General features: G+C 48.1%; 1 protein-coding gene across 2 annotated transcripts; it reads left to right on the forward strand.

Annotated features, from left to right (window-relative positions):
- The first annotated feature begins 784 nt into the window (after window positions 1-784).
- Window positions 785-24937, forward strand: CD40LG (CD40 ligand). 2 transcript variants are annotated; one of them, XM_071442949.1, is made up of 6 exons: window positions 785-911; window positions 20354-20491; window positions 21673-21715; window positions 22016-22072; window positions 22350-22412; window positions 24354-24937. In XM_071442949.1, the coding sequence occupies exons 1-6, from the start codon at window positions 849-851 to the stop codon at window positions 24743-24745; spliced, it is 756 nt and encodes a 251-aa protein (XP_071299050.1). In that variant the 5' UTR covers window positions 785-848; the 3' UTR covers window positions 24746-24937. The 2 variants fall into 2 exon arrangements, with proteins under 2 accessions (XP_071299050.1, XP_071299048.1); XM_071442947.1 differs by lacking the exon at window positions 785-911 and adding an exon at window positions 17969-18181.
- The last annotated feature ends 218 nt before the right edge of the window (window positions 24938-25155 follow it).

Consider the following 25155-nt stretch of genomic DNA (forward strand, 5'->3'; position numbering starts at 1 on the left):
TATACATGTATAGATTAAAACAATATAGATACACATATAGGCTCCTCTAGAATATTGTTTGTCCGGAGTGGAGTGTTTCTTGCATTCAGGATGTTCAAGCCCAGGATGTTGCTGTGTTCCTGTGCTGCCCTGCTGCTGTCATGCTCTAATGACTGTCTTCACTCCCATTCAGCATGTATTCTCCTTGCTGGCCAGGACTTGGCAACTGGGATGCTGCATCCAGCAGCTGCCGTCTGGTGTAGCATCCCATGAACTCTCCCCCCTTGGTCAATGCCCAAGCCCTCAGCCTTGGAAACATTAGCCACTTACCATAGAGTCATCCCTCCCAAAGGGAAAAACAGTCTCCCCCCATGGACTTGGTGTTCCCACTTCCTCGGGTTTCTCCTTCCCTGTCACTGGCTTGGCATCCCAGGTGGCCACCCCCCTACCCCTGGAGGCCAGGCCCCTCTGCCCAGCCCTCAGCCCCGCTCCCCACCCCTTCCCCTTTATAAGCTCCTGCTCCACGTGGCTCATCCTCTCTTCCCCGGGTTTGTCCTTTGGCAGCTGTGTTACTCTGCTGGAATAAAACCTTGCAAAAGAGCCTTTCTTGCCTCTATGGCCGAGGCAGCTGCGGTGAGTGTTGAGTGGAGGTTTGACTGCATCGCCTGAATGTTAACTCAGCCTGTCTTTCAACAAGAGAGGCTTGCTGGGGACAAGAGATAGGCAGCAGCACTTACCACTTTAACACCCGCGTTTTTAATCTGGTACTTTCCAGTTGTCTTCAGTCCCTCCTCTGAATGCAGCAGTCCTGGAGGTGATGGGAGAAGGGATGCTGGATGTTCCCCTTTCAACAGCTTCTGATCCCCTGAATGCCAATGGACCTCTGCCAAGACCATTATGAAGAACAGACAGGGGCCAGGTGTTACATCCTTGTAAGTGTTCAAAAAGTGTGTGGATGGAGCTCTCAGGGCTGTGGTTTAATGGTGGACACAGTGATGCTGGTTAATGGTTGGATTTGATGATCTGGGAGGTCTTTCCAACCATAATGACTTTATGATTTTCTATTAATTTACTAACCCTGTGAGAAACCGCAACTTTCCTTGAATTGGGTGTCCTCTAATCCAGGAATAACTTGTTTGCACAGATAGCTTTTCTCCTGTCTTTTCTGATGGACAGGTGAGATGCCAACTGCATGCTTTATGAGCTCTGGTCTGAGATTAATGCATCTCTGAGATGCATTACTCTCAGAGATTGAAGCCAAGCCCTAGACATACCTGCCCTGTGTGTAGTCTAGGCCTTTTTTTACTCAGCTGCAGGAACAGGTGTGCATTTTTTCCACCATCTGTGTCCCAGGACACAGACACTTGAGAGGTGCCTAGCTCTGACTCCTCACATGAGCTGGCTCTGATCCTCCTCTGATGGTCAGAAAAACCTTGTGGATGGCTGGGAGCAGCAAGCTGGTTTAGCTACTCCACCCTGCTTTAGTCACTCATTAGCAGTGTTAAAAATAGCCCCAGACTGCGGTGACAAACAAGAGAGATTCTTTTGCTGTAAAAGAAAAACCTAAAGTGTTACATATATTTTTTTTAAAAATAGGAATGCTCATTGCTTTCAAAGGGAACATGAGCTTTCATTTGCTTTCATTTCTGTTCAGGTGTCAATTAATTTGTCTCATCCCAGGTGAGCAAGGGACACCTCATGTACCCATGTGGCATGTAGCCTTTGGCAAACACTCACTCGTCACTGGAATTTTTTACTGTCTTGTGGTTTTTAATCCCCTTTTCTTGCAGGCTTTACCAAGTATGATCCAGGGTAAAGGCATTGTTGTACCACTTTGTTCTGTGTTCTGTTTTCCTGCAGTGCCTGGTTTAAAACATTGCATGTTTTGGGCTCAGGGCTCTATTCTACTTAGCCACTGACCCACTGAGAATTTGGTTTGGTACTCCTTTGAGCTAGCATATATCATTACACTTGGAGGATTTCAGCAGAAAACTGGTGCAAACTGGTGGTTTTGGTGCCTTGGTATCTGGGAGGGGTTTCAGTATCACAGGCTGTGTCAGAGGGCTGTGTGTTATTGGTCTGACAATATAGCTGCACAAGCAGCTGCACTGTGGTCATATGCTACAGATCACAATTTATTTACTGAGGAGGTGCAAAACTAGCTGAGTGCTGAGCAGGCAGCAGCTGGGCTGTCCAGGAAAGCACAGAGGATGTTTTCAGGTGCCTGGAGCCATAATGGAGCTGGCTGAGCCAGTGTGAGCCAACTCAGATGTGGTGCTCCACAAAACAGGGTCCAGCAGGAGTGCCCAGGGTCCCCTGTGAGACACCATGGACCTGGCTGAGCCCAATGCCAGGAATTCACTGCTGATTCATGCTGTCCGCCAGCCTGGTTTCTAGGTGGGGGTCAAGTTGGGCACAGCAAAGCCCTGAGAAAAGTGGCTGCTTCCCTGACCTTCATCCTCACCTCTTGTACCCCCATCTCCTTCCATTGCCCCAGCCCAAGATTTGCAAGCTCTGGATTTGTGTCCGTCCAGGGACATTTGTGTTTTCCCCATCTATCTCTCTCTAAAAGGCTAATGCTGGAATCAGCATAGGCTTATAAAAATATTATCAAGCAGCATTTCATTCTGGAATGCAACAGTATTACAGCTCTTGCTTATGACCTTTCCACCTGAGATAGGGATAAAGTAACAGCTCTTTCCCACACAAAAATAAAATGTTTCTATGCTCAGAATTATAAAGCAATCCATTAGCTCCCAATACCATGTTTTCCCAGAGCAAGGTGTCACTTTAGATAGATCTCTCTGCCAAACAGAAAAACAAATTTAGTGGATGGGAGGAAGCTGAATGTACTGAACTCCCAAAGGGCATCTCTAGTGACTGAGCTCAGCCTAAAATAATCTTGTACCAGCTGTCTGTTGGACCCTGTCACCCTAGAGAGCAGTGCAGAAGCACCCATGCTGCATGGGCTCCATGTGAACTGGCCAAACATCATCAAGTCTCAAGCATGTGCAGGATAAATGATATGTAAGAGAAGTTGCCATGTGCAGCTCCCCAGCCAAGGAACAATGTGTGCAGTCTGGGTGCTGTGCTCGACCCACTCCAGGGGAAAACACATCAGCTAATTAAAAGTGATGGGCAATGAGGAAAGTCCTCCAGCTGGACTTTTTAATGCATAAAGTTGTTTGTTTTTTCTTTTCCAAGGTAGACTAAGTCGATTCTAAGGAAAACTTCCTGGCTTTAGTTAAACTGTCACCTAACCAAGACATTTGAGGCATGTGCTACTATCACAGTTCCACCCCACATTGTTGGTGCTGGATTTGTGCCACATTTTAAGAAAAGAACAGCATGAAAACACTCTTTTTTCCCCTCCTTTCCAAGGTTGCACTAATGACTGCTGACTGCAAGTGTGCAAAGGTCAGGCATTATTTTGCTTGCAAATGACAAAGGGACTATGCTAGAAAAACAGCATTAAGGATTGTGCCACTTGTGGGTGCCCAAAACCTGAGTTTGCTGCATAGCACAAAGGTGAGTGTTTTACTCTGAGTAAAAGAGCAGGGGCAGGAGAGGCTGGGCCTGTTTCCACTCTACTCCATGAAGGATTTAAGCACCTTCTTGCTGACATCTGCATTTGCAAGCAGAGCATGAAATGATTACCCAACACCTGCCCTGGACAATTTGGACTGTTTTTCTGGGTTTGTTCAAATCTGTAGGACCAGGATCATGGCTGCACCACTGTTTCCTGCAAAAAAATGATTACAGAGAATTTGGTTTATTAGACGGGTTTAAGGCATAAAATCCACATGTATCACCACTAAGGTCGTGCATTGAGCAGAGTTGGTCTGTGGGACTCCTTCCCCCTGCCTCTCCCCGGGCCAGGGCTGAGCTGCTGATAGGGCATGAGTCAGGAGAGGGCTGGAGGATGAGCTGGGTCTGAAGAGGAGGCTTCTAGGTCTGCCCTTCAAAACACACTGCTGTGGAGCTTGTCTTGCAGGAACACCCGTGGGATGGTGGGACAACGGGGAAGATAAGGAGGCAAAGTCACAGTGGAGCTCACAGACATGGGCAGACAGCGAATCAGGGATGTGCCTCATCCCTGCAAGGCATCCTGGGCAGCATCCTCCTGGCACAGGCGCAAGCAAGAGCCCCCTGCCTGCACAGAAACCTGTAGTCTGCCCACAGACTGTGGAAGCAAAAAGCAGTCACATTTGTTTGGGGTTTGTTGGTTTTTTTTTTTTTTCTTGCTTCACAGGAAAGCAGCCTGAAACTACTGTTGAGAAATGTCAGTTTGGGAAGCAGCTCTGGAATCATCCTGCAGGGTGCTGATGCTGCAGCAGGCTGCCAGGCTGCTCTGATTCCAGGCAGTTTTCCCACACTGACAGGCTGCAGGGCACAAAACAACCGTGTAACAGTGACTAATGAGAATGGCTGCCTGTTTTTATGAAGAAGTTTGGGAAGGGAGGGGCTTCAGGGAAATGAGAGCCTTCTCTATTGCTTCTCCTTGACGGGGAAAAATGCTTTCTGTGGTTTTACAAACCGGGGAGCACAAAAGCCAGATTTATACCGCTGTGCAAATCCAACCCCTGGTTTCTCATACACACAGCTGCAGCAGACACAAAAATCTGCTTTAATACATACTGAAAGCCCAGGATCTCCTGGCCTGATTCTGCCTTTTATCCTTATGAGGGTAGACACAGGCTCCCTCAGATGCAGTGGAGCATCAGGAGCTGCAGCTGTGGCAGTCCTGCCCATGCCTCTGACTTTGTTTAAGTCAATAAGAGCAGGAATGTTGCGCATCTCTGTAGGAATTATCAAAGGAAGAAATTACTGTCCCTAGTGTCTCTGGCTCAGTTTGTGCATTTCTGGGATTGTGTTCATCTTTTTTGGCAATCTTGAAAGGAGGGAGAGAAATCTATAATTAAATCAATACATATGTAAATGAGCATCTGCCACAGGACCAGTTTTACTTCTTTGTGTAAAACATGCATTTCTATTGATGCATTACTTGTGACATATTCTTTGTATATAAGGGTGTCATTACATTGGATTTTGGCTTGATTTAAGCAATTAAATGAGTCAAACCATTCTAAGCATTTACAGGATTTTTTAAAGCTGTTACATTGGCTCTTGATGTATTCTTGATGCTGTCTCAGCTGACAACTACTTTGGTGATTTATGATTATTCAGAAGTAGGTTTGGATGAATTATTCAGGTAATAACCAGTTTTTGGGTTATCACTGATCAAATGTGGTTGGATGTAAAACTAAGAGACCTTCTTGCTAGCCTGCATTCAGATCTGTTTTGTTTCTGAACTTCCCTTAGAGCCCTTTGGAAGCAATGGCTTCACTCACTAATTCCTTGGTGGCTCTAAAATCAAAATGCTCTACTTAATTCATCTAGCATACAGGAAAAACACTGAGAGTGTATAGTCTTTATGCCATGAAAGAAGATACTGTTATTGCCCATTTAGGAAATTAGTCTGGTCTTGCATTTTTTCTGAATGCTGAGTGCTGCTCTATAACTGAATATTCAGGGATAAATGTGATCCATTATTTTTTGTTTGTTTTCAGAGCTTTGACCTCCCTAAATCTCGCTTCAAAAAATTTGATGTATTCTTAGCTGGTCTCCTTGGAAAAAAATATTAGTATTGGTGATTGTGCTGTCTGTGATTATTTATTCTGCAGGGACACTCTAGGGGTTGCTGGGCTTCTGTGTTGTGCTTGGGTGCTGCTGGTGTGTGGGCAGCAAGGTCAGAGGATGAGCATCTACTCCTAACTTGGGAAGTCCAGCTGTGTCAGTACAGCTTAGTCAGGAAGGTTGCTTGATCTCATCCTGTTATTATATGTATTTTTCTGCAACAGGTTTTCACACGTGTGTATAGTCCTCTGTGTCATTGGATCAAGCAAATGCTGCATCTCTCTTTGCTTTCTGGGGTTTTTCTCTTTATCTCCTGCCTTGTGTTACTTCCATCTCTAGGATGGAAGGAAAACAGTCATAACAGCAAATCCAAATGTCTGACTACTTCTGCATATTTCAGCACCTGGTAATTACCACTCTGTGTGCCTGAGGGTGTGCAAAGTATTTGCGCATGTGCCATCAAGTTTGCCTCTGGTTTGTGAGTGAGCTCCTGGTGCTTGTGAGAGATACATGTGCAGCTCCTGGGTGACAGATCCCATGTCATGATGCTGGCATATAATTCCAAGAGACTCCACCCAGACAAGTCTCATCTGCTGTGGAGGTGTTCAGAATGAAAAGATGCTCAATGAACCCAAAGACTTTGACATTTGTCACACTCTACTACTGCTGCAGTCTTTAAACAGTACATTGGCTGTATAACCACAAAAGACCCAAGAATTAGTAATGGTTTAGGGCAAGGAACACAAATAATATCTTTTTGCCTTTTGATAAAGGAGAAAGATATTTGGTAAAGACACCAGCAATGCCCAGTGGAAGAGGAATAATGCAAAGTTCATGCTTGCTCGAGGCACAGTGCTCTGCACATGCCATAGTCCTTGAAAGGTGGACTCTAACAGGCTGTAGGCAAGCCAGGTCTTCTTCCTAAGGTCCAGGCTTCAACAGCTACCACTGTTTCCCAGGGAACCACGTTGTGTCCCAGAGCTGCTGTCAAGCAGTGTAGTGTGGGAGGCAAACTTTCCATCAGCTTGGAGAAGTGCCACATTACTGCACTTCATCAGTAAAACCAGCAAATTCTCAGGGCTGAGGAAATGAAAGCTGTAGAGCAGCTCAGCAAGGATCAGACTAGGTGAAGCAAGGAGATAGAGGTGCTTCTGTTGCAGTGTGTGACCAAACTGTGATGCTTCCAGCTCAGGGCTGCTGTGGGGGACAGCAGGAAGCACAGGTCTCTCTGAAATGCAACTCTCTGGATGTAACCCCCAGTGTAGGAAGTTACAAGCAAACTTTGATGTGCACAAATCCTTAATTTCCTTGGTTATCAGCTGCTCTTGGAGATCAGAATTGCATCTTTAATCCTAATGTAGGATGGGTTTTATGCCTTGTGTCTCCTGAGCCTCCAGCTCGGGAGACTGGGCTGGGCTGGAATCATAATCCAGCCCTTGCTCCATGTGATGGTGTGTACTGAGCATCATGCAACCCCATTTCGCATCCTCTGATGTTGTGTGTGTGGACCAAAACCACTGGGCAATGTGCTACCAATCCATGTGAGAGCCCCTGCCACCACCACACCCTGCAGGAACACAGAAATTCAGGAATTGTGTCTGGTCAGTTCTTCCTTGGCCTTAATCACATCCCAGAGCTGCAAATGCTGGGGTTTCATACTCACCAAGGCTGCACATTGGACAGATGTATGGGACCCCCAAGGGCTCCTCATTAATTTTGTACATTAATATCCCCAAGACAGCTATGGAATTTCAAGAGCTTTTAATTTCCCGTGCAGAGTTCTGGCCTTTTTCCTACCTGAGGCATAATTTTATGAAGGACTCACTGCCACATGGCCACCCAGCAGAGCCACCTCATTGCAAAGGGTTTGTAGTGGTGGTTGTTAGGGAAGAAATTTCCTCTTCATTCTGGGCTGGAGCAGAAAGTTGCCCCATCCTATGAACACAGATTATCCACAGGCTATGAAGAGGACATTGCAGTGGAGGTTTCCAGGGAATATTGCTTCTCCTGTGCCATGCAAGCAGGATGGCATGCCCCCACCTGTGTGAAGGGATTGTAAATTGTGCTTCTTGCCAAGTCTGGAGAGATATATATCAGGGTTTTGGTAAATCTGCTTAGAGCAGGGAGTGATTATCCAGTTCTTTTCTTTGTGATAGTGCCTTTGGCCATGACCAAAGAGAACCTGGGGAACCTGGTGTGGATATCAGTGGGGACAGTGTTTGGCAGCTCCTGCAATGGGCTTAAAGGACACAGTTTGTCTGAGAGATACCCGTTGCCTGCTGTCAATCAGATCTGACCCTTCCAAACAGTTCTTTCCAAGGCATCTTGGACTTCAGCTCTATTCTCCTGGGAGATGCCTGTCCTTCCTCACCACACAGGGTGGAAATTTTGCTTTATGTCTTCTCCCTGTAATCTCAGGTATGTGAATGAAGGTGCTGTGAGAGCTCTGAGTTTGTACAAAACTCTTTCAGGATTATTTGAAAACTGGGGCTCATTCTCAGAAACCTGAATCATATGCTTCTACCCTCTAGGACAAGCTCAATGGGTTTTCTGGCTATTGCAGACCAAGAGGTCCTTTCTACCTAAAGTCTTCTGAGGCTGCTGTAAGCAGCAGCCAGTGCTGAGAAAATGAACCTAGTAAACATTGGAAGGAGTTTGTGTAATTACCTGATTTTGTGGTTTGTGATAGTTGTGCATGGGTTGGCACTCTGGTGTGAACCTACTTTTGGTCCCATTGATTTTTTTGCCCTACAAAACTTAAAAAAAACCCACCTGGCTCCTCCTTTCAAAGACCCCCAACAACCATTGCAGAGGTTGCATGCTCTGCTGTTATGAAGGAAATTTGGGATAAATTTGGCTTCCTGCACCAAATCCAGGCTGTGACTTAGTCTCTCTGCATCATGTGTCAGTGCAACAGAGCTTCACAGCTATGTGCTTGTGGCAGCACTAAGACCCAGCATTGCACTACATCATTAATAGCTGTAGTGATTCAGCTCAGTTCTTGGAAAATTAGGATGAATTCCTGGGAAAGGAAGCCAGGAAGAGCAGTGATGTTCCTCAGGAGCTGCATTGCAGAGTAGGAACTCAAGGGTAGCTCATGGGAGGGCCGAGACCTTGTGGTGGGTTGACCTTGCTGCCAGATGCCCACCCAGCCACTCAACAAGACAGGGGAGGAAGATGAAAAAATTTTGACATAAGGGCTTGGATATGACTCTGAAATTACCATCATGTCCAAAACAGACTCAGCGTTGGGGGAGGGGGGAAAGATTTTGCTTATCCTGCAGCCTCACTTCAAGATACAATGCACTTTGAAATTATATTGCTCTGCAGATTAGAGCTGGCATAGTGATTATTTTCTATATAGGCTGAATCTATTTGGCTGTTTATATCTCTGGATCTTTACCCACAAACAGAGATGCCTCATTTCACCAGTGATGAAACTGAGACCAGGTGACTTATCTAAGATATCATAAGCAACCAGACCCAGGCAGCAAGAGAAAGTGAGTGTCCTGCCTTCCAGATCTCTCCATCTATATGCCCAGATCCCAAAGGCAAATGGGATCCACATCCTGGCTGGCCCATGGCCTGCAAGGGGATGCAAGGAGGCTGATGCTGAGGACACAAATTGGGATGTGCTCTAGGTTTGCTTTCCTTCCTGTCCAACCACTGAACCCAGTTTCCGGTATGGTTTCCCCAATTACTGTCATAGAGATGACAACACAATACTTACGTGGGTAGATTTCCTTGTGGCTCAGCAAAATGGTGATTGTTGCATGTTCATCTTCCCCTCCCTGAACAGTGGGGAGAAATGGTCCTTTTTTCCCTGTCCTTAGGCTTAGTGCCAGTAGTGTTTTCCTTGAACAGGGTGTCTGGGGTTTTCCTTTCACTGTATTTTACAGTGAAGTGGCCATTCCAGCATTCAAGCCTCTCTGACTGCATCACCTCTGCATAATACTTCCCTCCAGCTGTGCAGGGTGCTTCAGGCCAAAGATTTTCCACTTTGAAATAAGGTTGCTTTTCTGCTAAAAGAGAATTAGAGCCTCTGGGGTTTGGTGACTCATTCAAGTGAGTGAGAAGAAATATGTCCAACAGCTTGGGCTTATTAGGGAGCTGCTCTGGAAAGAAAATGTGTGTTCTGAAAAGCATCTGTGTGTCCCCAGGCCAGGTCTCGTCTGCTGCCAGGGACTCTGGATGAGCCTGGGCACCAACAAAGAAGCTGAAATCCCATGGCCCTGCAATTTGATGTGGTGATCTGGACCCATAAGTAGCATCCACTCGTGAGGCATATAGCCATGTGTCTGATTTATTGTGCATGAGTTATGTTTGCAGAAGTCTTCTCCATGAGAAACTTGTTCCTCTGGTGTGACTTCATCCCGGGGGGACCTGCATGTGGATAATCATCTCTGGTTTGGGTTTTTTTTAGCACCATCATCTCCTGAAACAGAGTGCTTGAACAACCTATGTTTCTCTGTTTTTTCTACACAATTTTTTTCACATCTTATGGGAAAGCTCTAGCAAGGATGAAGCAGCTAGGGTTTACACACTTAAGGGTTTCCAGCCACCAGCCTGCCACAGCCTGAGTATGGTGGGAGAGAGGCTGGGCATGGGGATATAAGAAGGCTGGTGTTCTGCAGATGCTACCTGGATGCACCTCTGGCCGCTGTGGTAAATATGAGATGAGCTGAGGTCTCCAAGCCTCTGTAAATAGACAGTGAGGTCCAAGAAGCACCCTCTGTCTGCCAGTAAGAGCCTCTGGTACCTAGAAATTGTAGTGGCTTTGCTCCCAGCATCAGCAGGTTGCAGGAGCTGGGGCTGCAGCATCCTCCTGGAGATGACCTGCTTTCATGTCAGAGCCTTGCTGGCTGTGATCCACCCAGGCTGGAGCCATCTCTGATGGTTCTGTAGGGTATTGTGCTGCTCAGATGTCTCTACTCAGCCCACAGTCAGGAGTTTCTACAAAAGGGAGGACATTCACTGCTGTCTGGGGGCTGTCTATGTTCCTTTGGCCATCAGCAGAACCAGCTGAGCAGGGTCAGTGCTCAGCCCAAGCCCAGGCTTTGCACCCCTTCTGGTCAGGGTGTCAGGGCTGCCAGGCTGGCTTGGGGCTGTCACCCACTCTTCCCCACTGTGGCTGCCAGTGTTTGGGCTGAGCACACACTGAGCCAGCCCTGCTCCCATGGATTGTGGGGAAAGCCATTGTAAACCTTCACAATGCACTCACCAATCATGAGGTTCCACTTCCTTGCAAAGGAAACCTGCACCTGACGTCTCTTCAGATGGAGGAATTCCTGAAACATCCATGTTTTATGGAAACCAGACTTCTTATTTTCTCTGAGCAGGTTTTGTCCCTGGCATGAGAACAAAGTACAGTGTTATGTCAGCAGCAGCTTTTGCAACTTTTGCTCTTTTTGCCTTTGCAGCCTGAACTGTGGCTACATCCCTGGGCCACTGGGCAGGTGAGGCAGGATGTGGGCTTGACTGCAGGGCTTCTCTGGCATCTCCTGCAGCATCACATTCCAGCATGGAGACCCTTCATTTTTAGCCACAATTTTCCAGATGGCTGTGTGAGGCAGCGATGGAGATGTGGATCAGGCAGGGAGAGGAGCTGGAGGAATCAGTAGATGGCAGAGTTGTTCTCTGCTCTCTCACAGAGTTCACAGGGATTTTATGGGGGGTTTGTTACCAAGATATTTGTTACCCCAGAGCCGTAGGTATTCAGCCTGGCCAAGGAGCAAGCTCAGGCTGGAGCTGGGTTGAGCATTCCCATCATCATGCCACAGCTGAGACAGGAGTGGAAGCATGTAGGGAAAGGGCTCCATGCGATGCCAACATGACCTGCTCAGAGCACCCAGGCTTACAGCTCTGAGGCAAAAGGGCTGTGTGACACACCACTGCAGTGTCTAAACATGCATGGAAGGCAGCACTGCTCTGCCTTTGCATTGCTTTGCAAGAGATTAAAGACTGGTTAACTGCCTCTGACCATGCACGCTGTGTCTTGGTTGGGCTCCCTGACTGAGATGGCTGCATGTGAATTTCCACCTGCCCCTGGTGCTGCCTTCTCCATGGGGTTGGTTAGTCCCAAGTAGGGGCTGAGGATTTCCTCCCCTAAGCTCTCAGGTCAGAGCAGCGTTCCTGAGTCTGCCCCTCACACCTTTGGCCACTCACCCTTCCTGGCTCATCTCCTGCCACTGACAGCAGTGCCACCCTCTCTTGCTCACCTTGGGGCTGTGTGTGACCCCAATGGGGTCCTAATTATCTAGAGGTTGGAGCACAAGCCCCCCAGGGATCCACAATCAACGAGGAGAGAGGATAAATGACAGCAAAGACTGAAAGGGGAGGAGTGAAGAGCCACAGATGTGATTCCCATAGCAGTGAAGAAAGCCCTGTGATGAGAGCCTCGTGGAGCTTGATGTGTGAAGGGTTTGGGAAAAAATGGGTAATTTGCATTAATATTGCTGTGGCAGGGGGATTGTGGTCTAATGGAGAGGAAACAGGCAAAAGACTGAACAAGTAGCTGCCAAAATCTGCCTTGGGAGATTGCTTATGTCTTGGTAAGTTTCAATCAGGATCCAGATGATTTGCTGCAGGATGTGTCACTGTGCAGCCCCAGTGGAATAACCAAGCATGGCCAGCCCTGGACTCAGCCGTGGTGAAGGCTCACTGCAAACCTCAACCTATGGAGGGAGGGAAAGGAAAGAAAGACTGAGTGGAACAACAGCTGATTCAGGTTGTGTCTTACCCACCTCCCAGGACACGAACCCCCACGAAATCCTTGTGATCCCATCCATCCCAGAGCTGCACATCTCCTGGACTTTGGTCAAGAGCTGTGAAGCTATCCATGAGACTCAATGCCTCGATCCATTGGAATGTCCCTGCTGGTGGCCAGGGACCCTTGTGGGGTGGCGGAAGCTGAGGTGGCTCTGCTGTGGCAAGTCTGGGTAGTGGCAAGGTTTGTTTGTGGAGCCCAGCAAGTGATTGGAGCCAGCTGCAGTCGTGGCTGGACTGGTCGAAGCCCCACAGTGGGGAGAGGAATGGCAGCATCCTCGCTCTCCTTCTGAGGCTTTTGTTTCGTTTGTGTGTCCCACATGGATGCTGAACAGGCAGTCCTGTCTACCTTTTTGTCCCAACGGGACAGGCAGAGAGGAAGGAGAGATGCAAAGGTGATGCTTAGGACCCTCCCCACCCACCCATCGTGCCATGCTGTGGGAGGCAGCACTGGTACTGCGAGCCCCGCAGCCTCCCCGGGTTTTGTTTTCCCCCACTCCTCCCTTCTCCTTTCACAACATGAAAAGGCAGAGCCTTGCCGGGACGTTTCACTGTGGTTTTGATGGGTGCAGGCCCCCGCACCCCGTGCAGGGAGAGCAGCTTTCACCGAGAGTGGGGGAAGGCATGGGATGTTCTGCTCCCTTCCGCCGTGACTCAGGCAGGAGGGGCTTGTTTGGCAGGGCCAGGGCCGTGGGCCTCCCCACTCCCCATGCTGGGCTCTATTTTTAGGAAGTTGGGACAAGTAGGTGGAGTCTTCACAGCAAGAAATTTCTAGTGCCATTTGTGGTTTTGCAGCTACTGCAAAGCTCAGCAGTTCTGAGGCCAGGTGCTCTTTGTGGCTCAGCACAGCAAGGCTGGCATTGTCACCCAAATGTGGCATGAAAGCCACATGCCCTCCAGGGCCCTCCATCCTCTGTGGGGTCACTGGGGCTTGTTTCTTTGCTGTTCCCTGCTCTCCACCCACCTCAGTTCCCCGGGGAAAAGTCTGGCTCGGGTGCAACTGTGGATTGTACAAAAGGGCAGGGAGGTGAGTGGGTAAGGAGGGAAGGGGGCACAGGGGACAGTGACCCTTGTAACAGGGTTGCTCAGAGGGACAGCAGCACCCCAGTGCCACCCCCTGTTGCTCTTTTTCTATTGTTCTTTGCTGCTCTGGATGGTGGCAGAGAAGATGTCTAGAGGGGCAGATGTTCTCTCACATCTGCAGGGAAAATGCAGTGGAGATGACACTGTACATCTGATCTGATCTACCTGCTGTGTTCACATCTGCTGGAGCTTGGAACTTTTTCTCATCTCCACATGGGTTTCTCTATGGCTGAGGACCATGGCAAGCAATGGGGTTGCAGCCTGCCATTGCCACCATGGTGGCTACAACCAGCATATTCTGCTCTTCTCTTCCACAGGGGGATGTGGCTTTCACAATGTTTGACATGTTTTTCACTCCCTGAAACTGCTTCTTGCTGCTCTGGATGCCAAGAATTTTATCTTATTCGACTGAAGTAGGTAGTGAACAGAAACCGTAATGCAACCTTTCCTTCTCTGGATGCTGGTGATGTTTTCTGCAGTGCTCTGGCTATATCTGTTTCCTCTTCCTCTCTGATGGCAGGGTTGTCCTGGAAACATGAGAGCTCAGAAGGTACAGGAGAGTGAAAAATCTAAAGAAATGAAAAAGCAAATGGCAGAAAAATTCAAATTTCCCTTCTGCCCCCGGCCCTGGGCTCAAGGGACTTAATTTAGGTTTCTCTCATAGATTCCTTTCTGCATCTCTCCCATGGCATTGCAGGAAAACTCCTTTTCTGACTCAGAATAAAATCTTCTTTTCGAGTGTATTGCTCTTAGCACTGCACTACACCCAGCTTTTGTTAATTATAAAGAGCATGTGGGGCAAGCATCACATTTTAAAAAGCTAGTCAAGAAACCACAGCGTGCACCCAGAAAACCCCAAAACATCACTCTCTTCTCAGCAGCTTTCACCTTGCTGCCTTCAGAGATGCTCCCAGCCTTTGACAGATCACAGGGGCAGGCAACCGGATATTTTCTCAGTAAACAAAACTCAGAACACCGAATACGAATGGAGACAATTTGCTGATCAGTGGAAATACCACAACTCAGGCAATAGGAATGCAAGCAGCGGATCACATTTTCCCATTGTCTCACCAAGGGGTTATCTGGCTGGGGGAACTGTACCAGTTTGGGTTCACAAGTGGGTGGGTATGGTTACATTCAGAGAGTTTGGGACATGAAAGAAAACCCGATCGGTTTCTTGGTGATGGGCTCATCACCAGGTGAAATGTGACTTCATCTTCCCTGGGATTACCCCATGAAGGCAGGCTGTTCCTTCTGGTGTTGGGTCCTCTCTTCCTTGCCCATCATGTCTCTGGATCATGTCCCACTTTCCCTAAGACTGTGTTCCCCACTTTGCTACGCTCCCCCATGTTCCTACAGCAGCCAAACAGTCAGGGATATGTATCCCCCCCATCCCTACTATCCATTTGAGGTGGCAATAGAGTATGTCCCAAGGGGCCGACAGCTCCACATACCCTGCAGCAGGTCCCTGGGTTGCCTGGCTCTGAACAGTCACGGTGCCAGAACGGCTCATTGGGGGTCTGCCTGCCACAGGGCTTGGTCAGCTCCTCCTGTCTGATCCAACAGCCCTGCTCTGCAGCTGTGGTGGTCCAGGTTGAGCCGTAGAAGCCTCAGGACCAGGTGCTGAAAAGTGGACAGCTCACAAGGGTTGCTCCCTGCCAGTTGCAGCAGCAAGGGGCTGGATTGCTGGTGTGGAGCAATGGTTTCCTGAAGAGGAGCTGCTGCTGCTGAACCTCTGCCAGGATCCCCACTGTCATATTTTCCACCTGGTTTCTCCTATCAGGGTGCTGTCAAGGAGCAACTTAGTTTCCTGGTTTGCAGCACCGGTGGCCAACGGTGATGTTCTGTGCTGGGTACTCAAAACTGGAGCTCTTCCCCATCCTCCTCACCAAACTTGTCAGCCCATCTAAGGCTCCAGCCTCCATCAAAGAGCATGCAATGGGACCAGTGACATGTTTGGTTTTTTCAACATTTCCTTCAGGCTCTTCTCATTTCAGTGAAGCAGGTGGCTCTATAGAAATGTCTTTGGAAAGGTTTTGTTCACTGGAGAAAGCCAGGGCTCAGGAATAGCTGTGCAAAAACTCTCTGCAACACTCAGCATTGTGGTTTCACACGTTGTTGGCTGCCTCTGTCCCAACACATTCGGGCATAGTATTAAATGATGACTTGTCATGTAATTTAGTTTCACATGTAGTGACTTCCCCCAGATGCGTTAAATTTAGAGGAAATGCCAAAGAGCCCTGGAAAATGCTGCTGAGTGTGGTGGGACTAAGGCAAAGCATGACAACTTCGGGGAGCTGATGCTGCTCCCCACTGTGGCTTCGTGGCCCTCAGCTGTCTGGAGTATTATTGGGGATTTTCAAATGGCTTTCTGCCTATGGCAAACTTGCCATGATAGGGACAGTATGCAGGAGCTTGATGTCAGACCAGATGCCTGAGAGGAGACCAGGCTGGGCCTTTCCAAAGATTATGGCAATTTTAAGACAAAAATAAATAAAATCAGGCACTTGGCAGGGGCCCCAGGCTGTGAGTGGGCTTGGTCCTCTGCGCAGCAGAGCTGCAAGCCTGAGGGACCAGGTCCAAAGCTCAGTGATACTGAGGAGACCCTCTTTGGGGACACAACTAATGTATTTCCAGCACTGTTTATGACACCTTGTTGCCACTGGGAGGACACTCCTGAGGAGACTGGAAAGCCCTGGTGAGCTGAGCAGCAAGGCAGCCCTTGGATGGTCAGGGTGTGTGGGCAGCCCTCAGAGTACGGGCACTCAGGGGGATGGACTTCAGCAGCTACTCTCTCCTCTAGGAGGCAAGAGGGGAGCTGACCTCGGAGCTGGCAGTCTCTTCCCAAAGGATGAGCCCTACTCCTCACTGCAGAGGTGTGACAGTCCTGGCAAGCTGAAGGGTTACATGACTCCAAAGCACCAGCTAGGACCTCAACCCCAAGGCATCCTCTGCCCTGTTACTCAAATGCTGCCCACAAAGACCCTGGAGCCATCCCACACTTGTGATTAGGATGTTATATTTAGGAGCACAGTGACCTGCTAAGGTCAAACCCCGATTCAGTTGCAGAGGTGTTTGTGCTTTGTTACCAGCATTTGCATTTGCAGCTCATAACACTTTAACCACACAGGGCAGGATGTGGGAAAGAAGGCAGATAGGAAAAGCAGATGCTGGACTCCATCCTGCAATGCTCTAAGCAGCCCCAGAAGGCACTGTGTACCCTCCTCTCCTGGGGCTGCTGGCAAGCAGGACCTGTTCAGCATCCCCCACCAACAGGATCCAACCCTGTATTAGCTGTGTGCACATCTGATAAGAACATCTCCTCTAGCATACCACTTTCAAAACAACTCTACATGATGGTTGATGAAGCCTTCAAACCAGCACTCCAGTCCTCCTCAACACATTCTTGCAGCCCCCCCTCCTCTGCATCCCAACAAACCCCCACATTTATTCTCTTTACATGGAGAAAATGAGGTCTGTCCCCTGTTGCAAGCAATGAGGACCCCCTGGTATTTACTTGGTGTATTATTTTAGCAGCATTACATGTACTCATGAATGTTGGATTCCTGAAGAGCTCGGGGGCAGGACCTCACCTCCCTGCAGCCAGCTCGAGAGGCATCAGGGTGTAGAGGGGACATGGGTTTCTCAAGGTTGCATGGCAGTGATGATGGAAGGTCAGAAGCTGGCCGGAGTATCTGGCATTCCCAACACCCCTTTTTGTGCCTAGGTACATAGATACAGGTAACAGGAATAAGTGGGGCAGGGTATGAGATGGCTTGTGCCCTTGGGTACAGGGTGAGCACCTCACTAGTGTATCAAGAAAGCAACTTAAAACTTGTCTCTGCAAACTAATAGCCAAGCACCAAGCTCAAAGTCCCATTGTCTGCTAAGGAGCATGAAAGCTGTGCCCACACCAGGGTTACAGTGTCTGTACAGATGGTCCTTTCTCCCAGATCATCCAGCCTACCCAGGCAGAGACATCATCCAGGGGTGGCACGAGGGAAAGCAGAAACCAGCACAACCCACCTGCCTCAGCCAAGCATCTTCACTGCAGAAATCATCCTTCTCTTAGAGGAAATCAAAAGGAAAAAGCTATTCTTCCCCTTTTGAGAAACAACCAAATTTCTGAGTGCTTCCCAGCCCCTGGCAGCCCATAATACTGCTCAGCAGCTCTGTATTTGTATTCAGTGTACATTTCTTTTAAGGCAATTTGCCACAAAACTTTCATCCACAACAGTAAAAAAAATCCACCGGGGAATATTTTTGAGGGAATATTTTTGATTCAAGGGCAGATATGAATATACAAAATAAGAACCTTTCTCTGTTTCTGGTATAACAGTAGGAAAAAGCATGGAAGTGCAACAGAAAGTCTAAGCAACTTTTTTGTTGTTGTTTGTTGTGGGAGATGGTAGTGAACAAACCTACCCACTATGAAGAGCTTTTTTCCAGGAAGTGTGGGTTGCTGTACCCTGTATCCCCTGAGCAGCAGGCGCTCGCACCACAGTTCTCATGCTACTTGCAAGCAGTGCATTTGGAGGAGCCCCAGCAACGTGCACGGAGGATGAACGAACCCTATAGCCCTGAGGCACCCCGTCCTATCAGCAGCACATCCCCTGGCACCATGAAAATGTTCATGGGCTTCCTCAGTGTATTTATTGTAGTGCAGACCATTGGGACAGTGCTCTTCTGTTTGTATCTTCACATGAAGATGGATAAGGTAAGCAGAGAGAGAAAGTTGTCTCTGTCCCTGCTGGCATGCTTTGACTTCAGGTCTGGTGAGATCTGCTCACCAGGAGGATGAACATGGTGGAAAATGGTGCTGACCACTGGATGGAGGCAGCAGTATCATTTATCTCATCCATGTTCTCATTTCTGCTTTAATTTGCCATGAGAATATGTGGGAGATCCGTTCCCCTTGCAAACAAAAAGAGAATGACCAATTGCCAAGAGACACCTGGAATTAATCTGCTAGCTGGTGGCTAGTCTGAGGACAAGAGGGTGTGGTTTAGGCATGCAAGTGGCTGTTTGAGGCTGGTGGTGGTTTTTTCTGATTTTGTAGCACTTATTAGCACTGTGACATTAACTGAGAGAATGAAAGGTCCAGAAAAAAATTTTTTTTCATGTTTCGGTGATTTTATCAACATCTCACTTCAGGTGCTGTCATGTAGATTAGGGAAGAAAAGACTGGACCCTAGTACTTCCTCTGTTTTTGAAGGTACACAGTACTAGTGATCCTGTCCCATACTTGACACAATATCTACAAAAAAGTTAAAGTCCCGAAAGACGTTTTTGAGGTTGGTATGGCTGCAGCTGCACTGCATGATGCCTAAAATCACTAATCTAAAGCTACTTTCCTTCAAGCCAAAAATGACTGCCTGCTAAAGAAATAGGTGCCTAAAACCCAGAATTCATTTTTCTTACCTGATACACTGATACGGTGGATGTTACTGATTTTTACATGTGTCGTTTCACCTTAAATTGATATTTAGATGTGTGGTTTCTGATCTACAAGGGTGGAGAACAGTGTTGAGCTAGAGGGGCTTTAATATTAGAGGGGTTGAAGGGGACTTCACTGCATGGAGGTTACAGGCTCTCATGAAGGAATGTGTAGAGGGTCTCTGGCAGAGGGAATGCGGCTACAGGGGGACATGGCTGAGGATCTGTAGAGGCAGCTGAAATGCAGTCACAGGTGGCAAGAAGATTTCAGTTGCCTTCAGTGCTTGTGGCAGGGCTTCAAATCTGATCCTCCATATCTTGGTGCTACCTGTGCTGAACTCTCTGCCTGGCTGTGTGTCTTCATGTCCAGCTACACTTCCTCTTTACCACTTAACTGAATGTTAGATTTTTACAAGGAACAAAAAAACCAACAAAAAAAAACCCAAACAGGTGTAAATATAAAAATCAGTATTTGGATGCATTTAATTATTTTCTTATTGGCTTTCTGATTTTTTTTTTTTTAATCTGAAGATCTTGGCACAATTCAGCCCCAACCTACATGTTGTTTTGTTTTGCTGGCAATGCTTTTAGTCAATAAGTCAGTAGAAAAAGTTTTAAACCCCTCTGAGTGGACAGGGCAGTGAGGGGCTGAGTGAGCATCCCAGCTGCCTGCTAAGGCCGTTGGGGAAGGACCTGCAAAACTCCTGAGCCACCCACTGCGATTTCTGTTTCTTTAGGAAAAGTTAGAGATGGACATTTAAATTAATTATCAAGGTGATAGAAGATAGATCCTTATTGAAAAAGCAGGGCAAGCCCAAGGAAGGCAAGAAATGACGAGGAGGACTCCATCTTATCAGAAGGCTAATTAATTACTTTATTATACTATATTGTTCTATATTACATTACATCTAAACTGAATCTGCACAAAGCACTCGACTGCACAGAATCTTGTGACTGTCTGCCAACAGTCCCGACACACACACATGGATTCAATTGGTCAATGAATCAAAATACTCACACCAGAATTCAATTACCAATTTCCTTCAGGTAAACAATCTCCCACAGTGCATTCCACTTGTGAACAACAAGAGGAGTAGCAATTGAGATAAGAATTGGTTTTTTCTTTCTTTTCTCTCACTGATTCTCTCAGGTTCAGAGAATGTGAATCCCACAGATCCTTAGCAATCCTCCTGTCACCTAGCATTGCCATTCAGGGTGAGCTCCATGGGTTCAATTCCCAGTGGATGAGGGCACAGATGCTGTGTTGGGTGTCTGGTGGGAGCTCTTGCTGCCCATGGTTTGTCTGCCCACCTCATTCCAGTGCTGAACATCCGACCCTGATCTTCCCAGGCTGGATTTGTTGCCGGTAGGAATGCAGCACGGCTCTGCTGCCAGCCGTTGCGGGTTTCCTACTAACATCCCATTGACCCTCCCTTCTCTCCTCTGTCGGCAGATGGAAGAGGTGTTGAGCTTAAATGAGGATTACATCTTCCTGAAGAAAGTTCAGAAGTGTCAGACAGCAGAAGGTCAGAAGTCGACATTATTGGACTGTGAAAAGGTTATAAAGGGCTTCCAGAACATCCAGTGCAAGGTACATGCAGTTGGGTGGATACAGATCCCACTGAAGAAGGAGAGGGGCTCCTAATCACACACAGAGCTTCACCCCAAGCTTTTTTTAAAACCATGGATGCTCTTTACTCTTAGGCTGTGAAGCACATGCCCTTTTTTATACTGTATTCTTTTTACACGATATTGATATTATTGAGAAATCACATTGATTTTTTCCTAAAATGCTCTTGATCAGAGGACATCTAGCTGCAACATGCCATGGTGTGTTTGTGCCTTGTGGTGGGCAGGATGGAGCTACAGCCACCTTGGCACTTCTCCCTGATTCCAGTCTGAAAATATTTGATTTTCTGCTGTCTGGCACCTTGCTCCAGTCCTGTGCTGGGTGGCTGTGAGGATGCTTGTGGCCACCTGCCACTGGGAACACGTTTCTGCCCACTTTGCCCAGGTGTCAATGACAGTGCAAGGCTTGGGCCAGGAAACAGCTCCTGGAAACCAGTGAGAAGGAGCATGAGGGTGCTATGCAAATTGCCGTGCCATGGACTCAGGGATGGCATCTCTAGTTGGATCAGGCTCCTCACATTTGGATGCAGAAGGGCCAGTTTGCATTGCAACATGCATTGCAATGAGGTGCTCTCATCCTGCTCAGCCCTGAATTCACTGCTCAGGAGTGGCTGTGCTGGCTGGAGTAGACAGGAGAGGAACATTTCTTCTTCATTGTCACTGCCTGATGACAACAAATGCCTCAGCTAAACCTGCCTCAGCTAAATCTTCAGGTTTGCAACAGTACCCAACAGACCACCAAAAATTGTGTCTGAGATAGGCTGTGGTCAGCAGTCCTGAAAACCCCAACTGCAGGGCAGGGGTGTACATTGGCAGCACTTACATCACGGCTCTCCCACATGAAAAGGAGATTTTTCTTGTTTATCTTATTGTTTTCAATAGTCTTTACCCATCATTTTAATTGAATAAAACCTAAGACGATAAACCCTATAAACTCCTTGCTGCAAACAGCCCAAGGTCATGTGTGAAGCTGGGGAAGGTACAAGAGGGACTCTCTGGCTTCAGATATGCTCTGTCACGAACTGGCAGGGCTGTTGGAGCTAAATATCACCAACCTTAGCAATGACCAGAGCATCTTTTATATAGAAACTTTCAAAATTGTTGATTTTTAAAAAAACCCATATATTTTTGCTGTTGTAACAGGACGGACCCCCCAAGGAGCAGCCTAAGTTTGAAATGCAGAGAGGTGAGTTTCCTGGTGTAGCCAGTGCACTCATGACTTGCTGGGGCAGGGTAAGTTCCTTGGCCTGGGAAGGGGTTTCCTTCAACAGCCCATGAGTTTCTCAGGGCATGGTGTGGAGGCAGGGTATGGGTTGGGGTTTGGAGCATCCCCATGGGTGTAGGACTGAGCTCAGTGTGAGCTGGCAGACTGGGACACTGGGCATGGCTGTCTCCCCAGGGCAGGCGGTTCTGGGTGTCTGAGAAGACAGTCTGAAGTTGTTGAAATTGAGCTCAAAATTAAATCTGTGGCCTTTTTACGTGGCAGGTCCTGAGCACCATGAGCATCCCCATGTGACACACAAGAATGAAACATCTGTGGCAGGTGAGGTGTGGGCACATCCAGGTCCTGTTCCAACGGCGGGCGAGGTGGCACCATCTCCTCCGCAGGCTTCATCCATCAGAGGCTTTACCTCATAGGCACCTGCAGGTCTTTGCTGAGTGGAGTCCTGCCTCACTCCGGGCTGGGGGTGGAATCTGGAGATGATGTCTTTGCCTGTAGAGAAACATTTAGGGCGGAAGGTGCTGCAGTCCCTGCAGAGGAGCGCTGGGGAAACAGTGAGTGCCAAGGCATTAATAACACTGGCCTTTCTAAATTGCAGCAGAGAAGAGGGAGCCAATTGCAGTTCACCTGGCAGGTCAGCAGAGCAACAAGGCAGGCTCAGGTAAGACAGACTCACTTGGTCCTACCTTGACCAGGGAGCCAGAGGGACACAGCAGTGTGCATTCCTAGTCTTGCCCTGTGGTTCTCTAAGGGTGGGGAATGGGACAGAACAACTCCAGCACAAAAATGTGCCCCCAAAACACAGCAAACCTCCCAGTAGTCACGTCGCCATGTGCACCTGTGCCATGTGGGGTTCACGCATCCTGATTGTCCTCAGTAGCCCTATGTGTGCCTTCCTAGAAATGCACCACAAGGGCTTAATCTTTCCAGTGTTTTTTATGAGTGGAAAACTTTTTAGCTTTGTATTTAAGGAAAGCAACCTCCCACTTTTCTTTTGTTCTCAAAATAGATCTTTTTGCTCTCCTGGCCATCTCTTGCTAGGGTGGCTGCTGCTGGAGGGCTCTGCTTGTATTTGCATCTGCTGATCCTCTTCTCACCCAGAGCGCTCCTGGTAGTAAGATGGGCAGGCTGAGGGCTTTACAGTCACAACACAGGGCTCCAAACTGGTTTAGTCAAGGTGCAATTATTCACAGCCATGGCCACATCAGGTTTGAGAGAAACACCTGAGTCCTTTTGCATTTGTGCATCCCACTGTATCGGCTGTGGTTGCTCTTGCTGCTTTATCCCTCGGCTTAGCCTTAGCTTAGGGACTTCCCACAACAGCAAGGCTTACCAAAGTGAGTATGAGCTTGCACAGTCAGTCACTCCATCTGGCAAGGATTTCACAATCTAAGCACTTCTGATTTAATTCTGGAGTGACTGACAGTAATCGGCAACTGCTCTTTCCGTCTCTGATGCAACATTTCACCAGTGCTCAGTCTACCTGTGGAAAGCTTAGTGCTAGATAAGATCAGAGAAGTGAGAAACTCGCTGTATTTTAAAACTCCCTGCTCAAACACTTGTTGAGCCTATAAAGCAGAGTTCAGAGAGCAGCAGTTGCCTTGAGCTCAACTCTGTGTGGGGAAATATCCCTGTGGGATGCTTGGTCAGGGCCCATGGGCTTCGTGGCTCCTCCAGGACTACCCATGGTGCACTGTCTCTGGGCTGGGGTAGTCAAACCCATTATTCTCCTTGGAGCCAAGTTGCTCCCCCTGGCTGTTCTTCCAGGTGTCTCTGTAGGCTGGGGAAAGCAGATGTCCAAATTCCAGAGGTCATAGCTGAGCTCAGCCCTTACAACCATGGCTTCCAGGTCTCTGTATAGGCTTATCTGCACTAACCACATGAGCTACTGTGATGACACCAAAAGTGTCCCAAAATCCATGGCATCACCTGATCTGTGTGGGCCATGGTCCTGGCAATGGGAAACAGCACTCACTGTGCTAAGCCCTTGCTTAGCACAGTGAGTGCTGCACTTAGGTAGGGATAGCTCTGCACTTAGGTAGGGATAGCAATTGTGCGATGTTAATTTTTGTACTTCCTTGGTAAAGCCTTGCCATCTCCAGAGGCCAAAAGGAGGAAGGACTCTAGAGGAAAGGCAGCCCCCAGACGGGAAAAAACTGGGATGGGAGGCTCTGAAGAGCAGAGTTGCAGCATATTTTGGTAGTGCTCTGAGGGTTTGGAGGGTATCCCACTGAAGTCCATGAAGCCAGCAAATGGAAGTGACACTGTTTTGTCTGTTGTGGTAAACACAGGCAGTCCTCCTCCCCACTAAGCATTTCCACTTGGCTGGATGAAGGAAGCTAAACGTACCTCCACTCACCTATCCTGTCAAGGCTGACAAAGCCAGTGATCAGCAAACAAGGGTTAAATCTGCTCTGGCCTTGGGGAAGGGTCCCCGCTCCCCTGGGCTGGGGATGGTGTCCTGGGCTGGGTATCCCACTAACTGCACCTCACAGACAGACAGAGGCTTTGAGGCCAGATGTCTGTGGGTGTCGCCCCAAATCAGCCTGCCAAACTGGAAGTCTCCTTCTCTGATCTCACCTGCCATGCTCTCTCCCTACAGTGCTGGAGTGGAGGGAGACCGTGTATGGCCCCACAAACAGCTTGATATCCAACAAGGAGGGGAAACTGAAGGTGGAGGAAGCAGGGGTCTACTACATCTACTCCCAAGTCAGCTTCTGCACCCCAGATGTGTCTTTGGCACCCTTCACCCTCTATATTTATTTACATATCCCCAAGGAAGAGGACCGGCTCTTGCTGAAAGGACAAAAGACACAGACCTCCTTGAAGACACATGATGAAAAACACTTGAAGACCGTCTGTGCACTCCAGTCCATCCGTGTGGGAGGTGTCTTCAACCTCAGGGAAGATGACATGGTCTTTGTCAATGTGACAGACTCCACAAAAGTGAGGTACAGCCATGGCTACACCTACTTTGGCATCTTCAAGCTGTAGTGAGGAAAGGGCTGTCCTGAGCTGGGAATTCAGGCCAACCTTCTTGAACAAAGTGCCTTTCCCTTTTCCCGTTATTTATGTTCCCCTGCCTCTCTGTTTTTCTTGTTTTTTAATTTGTATATTTTGTTATTTATTAATGAGGGCCAAAGGGCCCTGAGAACACAAATGGAACAAAGTTTGAAGCTGTTATTATTTGCTTTCAGTTTTTATTCTTTAGCAGCCAGTGATTTGGTACATACTGGTGTTGTGTGTCTGGGTCCACCACACCCCACATTCCTGGCAGGGTCAATGTCCCTGTTACATCATAAGAGCTTTGTTTTCCAAACTCTGCCATCAATGTTTCTTTCCTAAAAATGTACGATGGCTCAGGGCACTTGAGCCAAGCTGGGTTCATGCATATCTCCGGCACC

Source organism: Agelaius tricolor, unplaced genomic scaffold, assembly GCF_023055355.1.
Source record: "Agelaius tricolor isolate 1412-34295 unplaced genomic scaffold, bAgeTri1.0.p SCAF_17, whole genome shotgun sequence".
NCBI lineage: Eukaryota > Metazoa > Chordata > Aves > Passeriformes > Icteridae > Agelaius > Agelaius tricolor.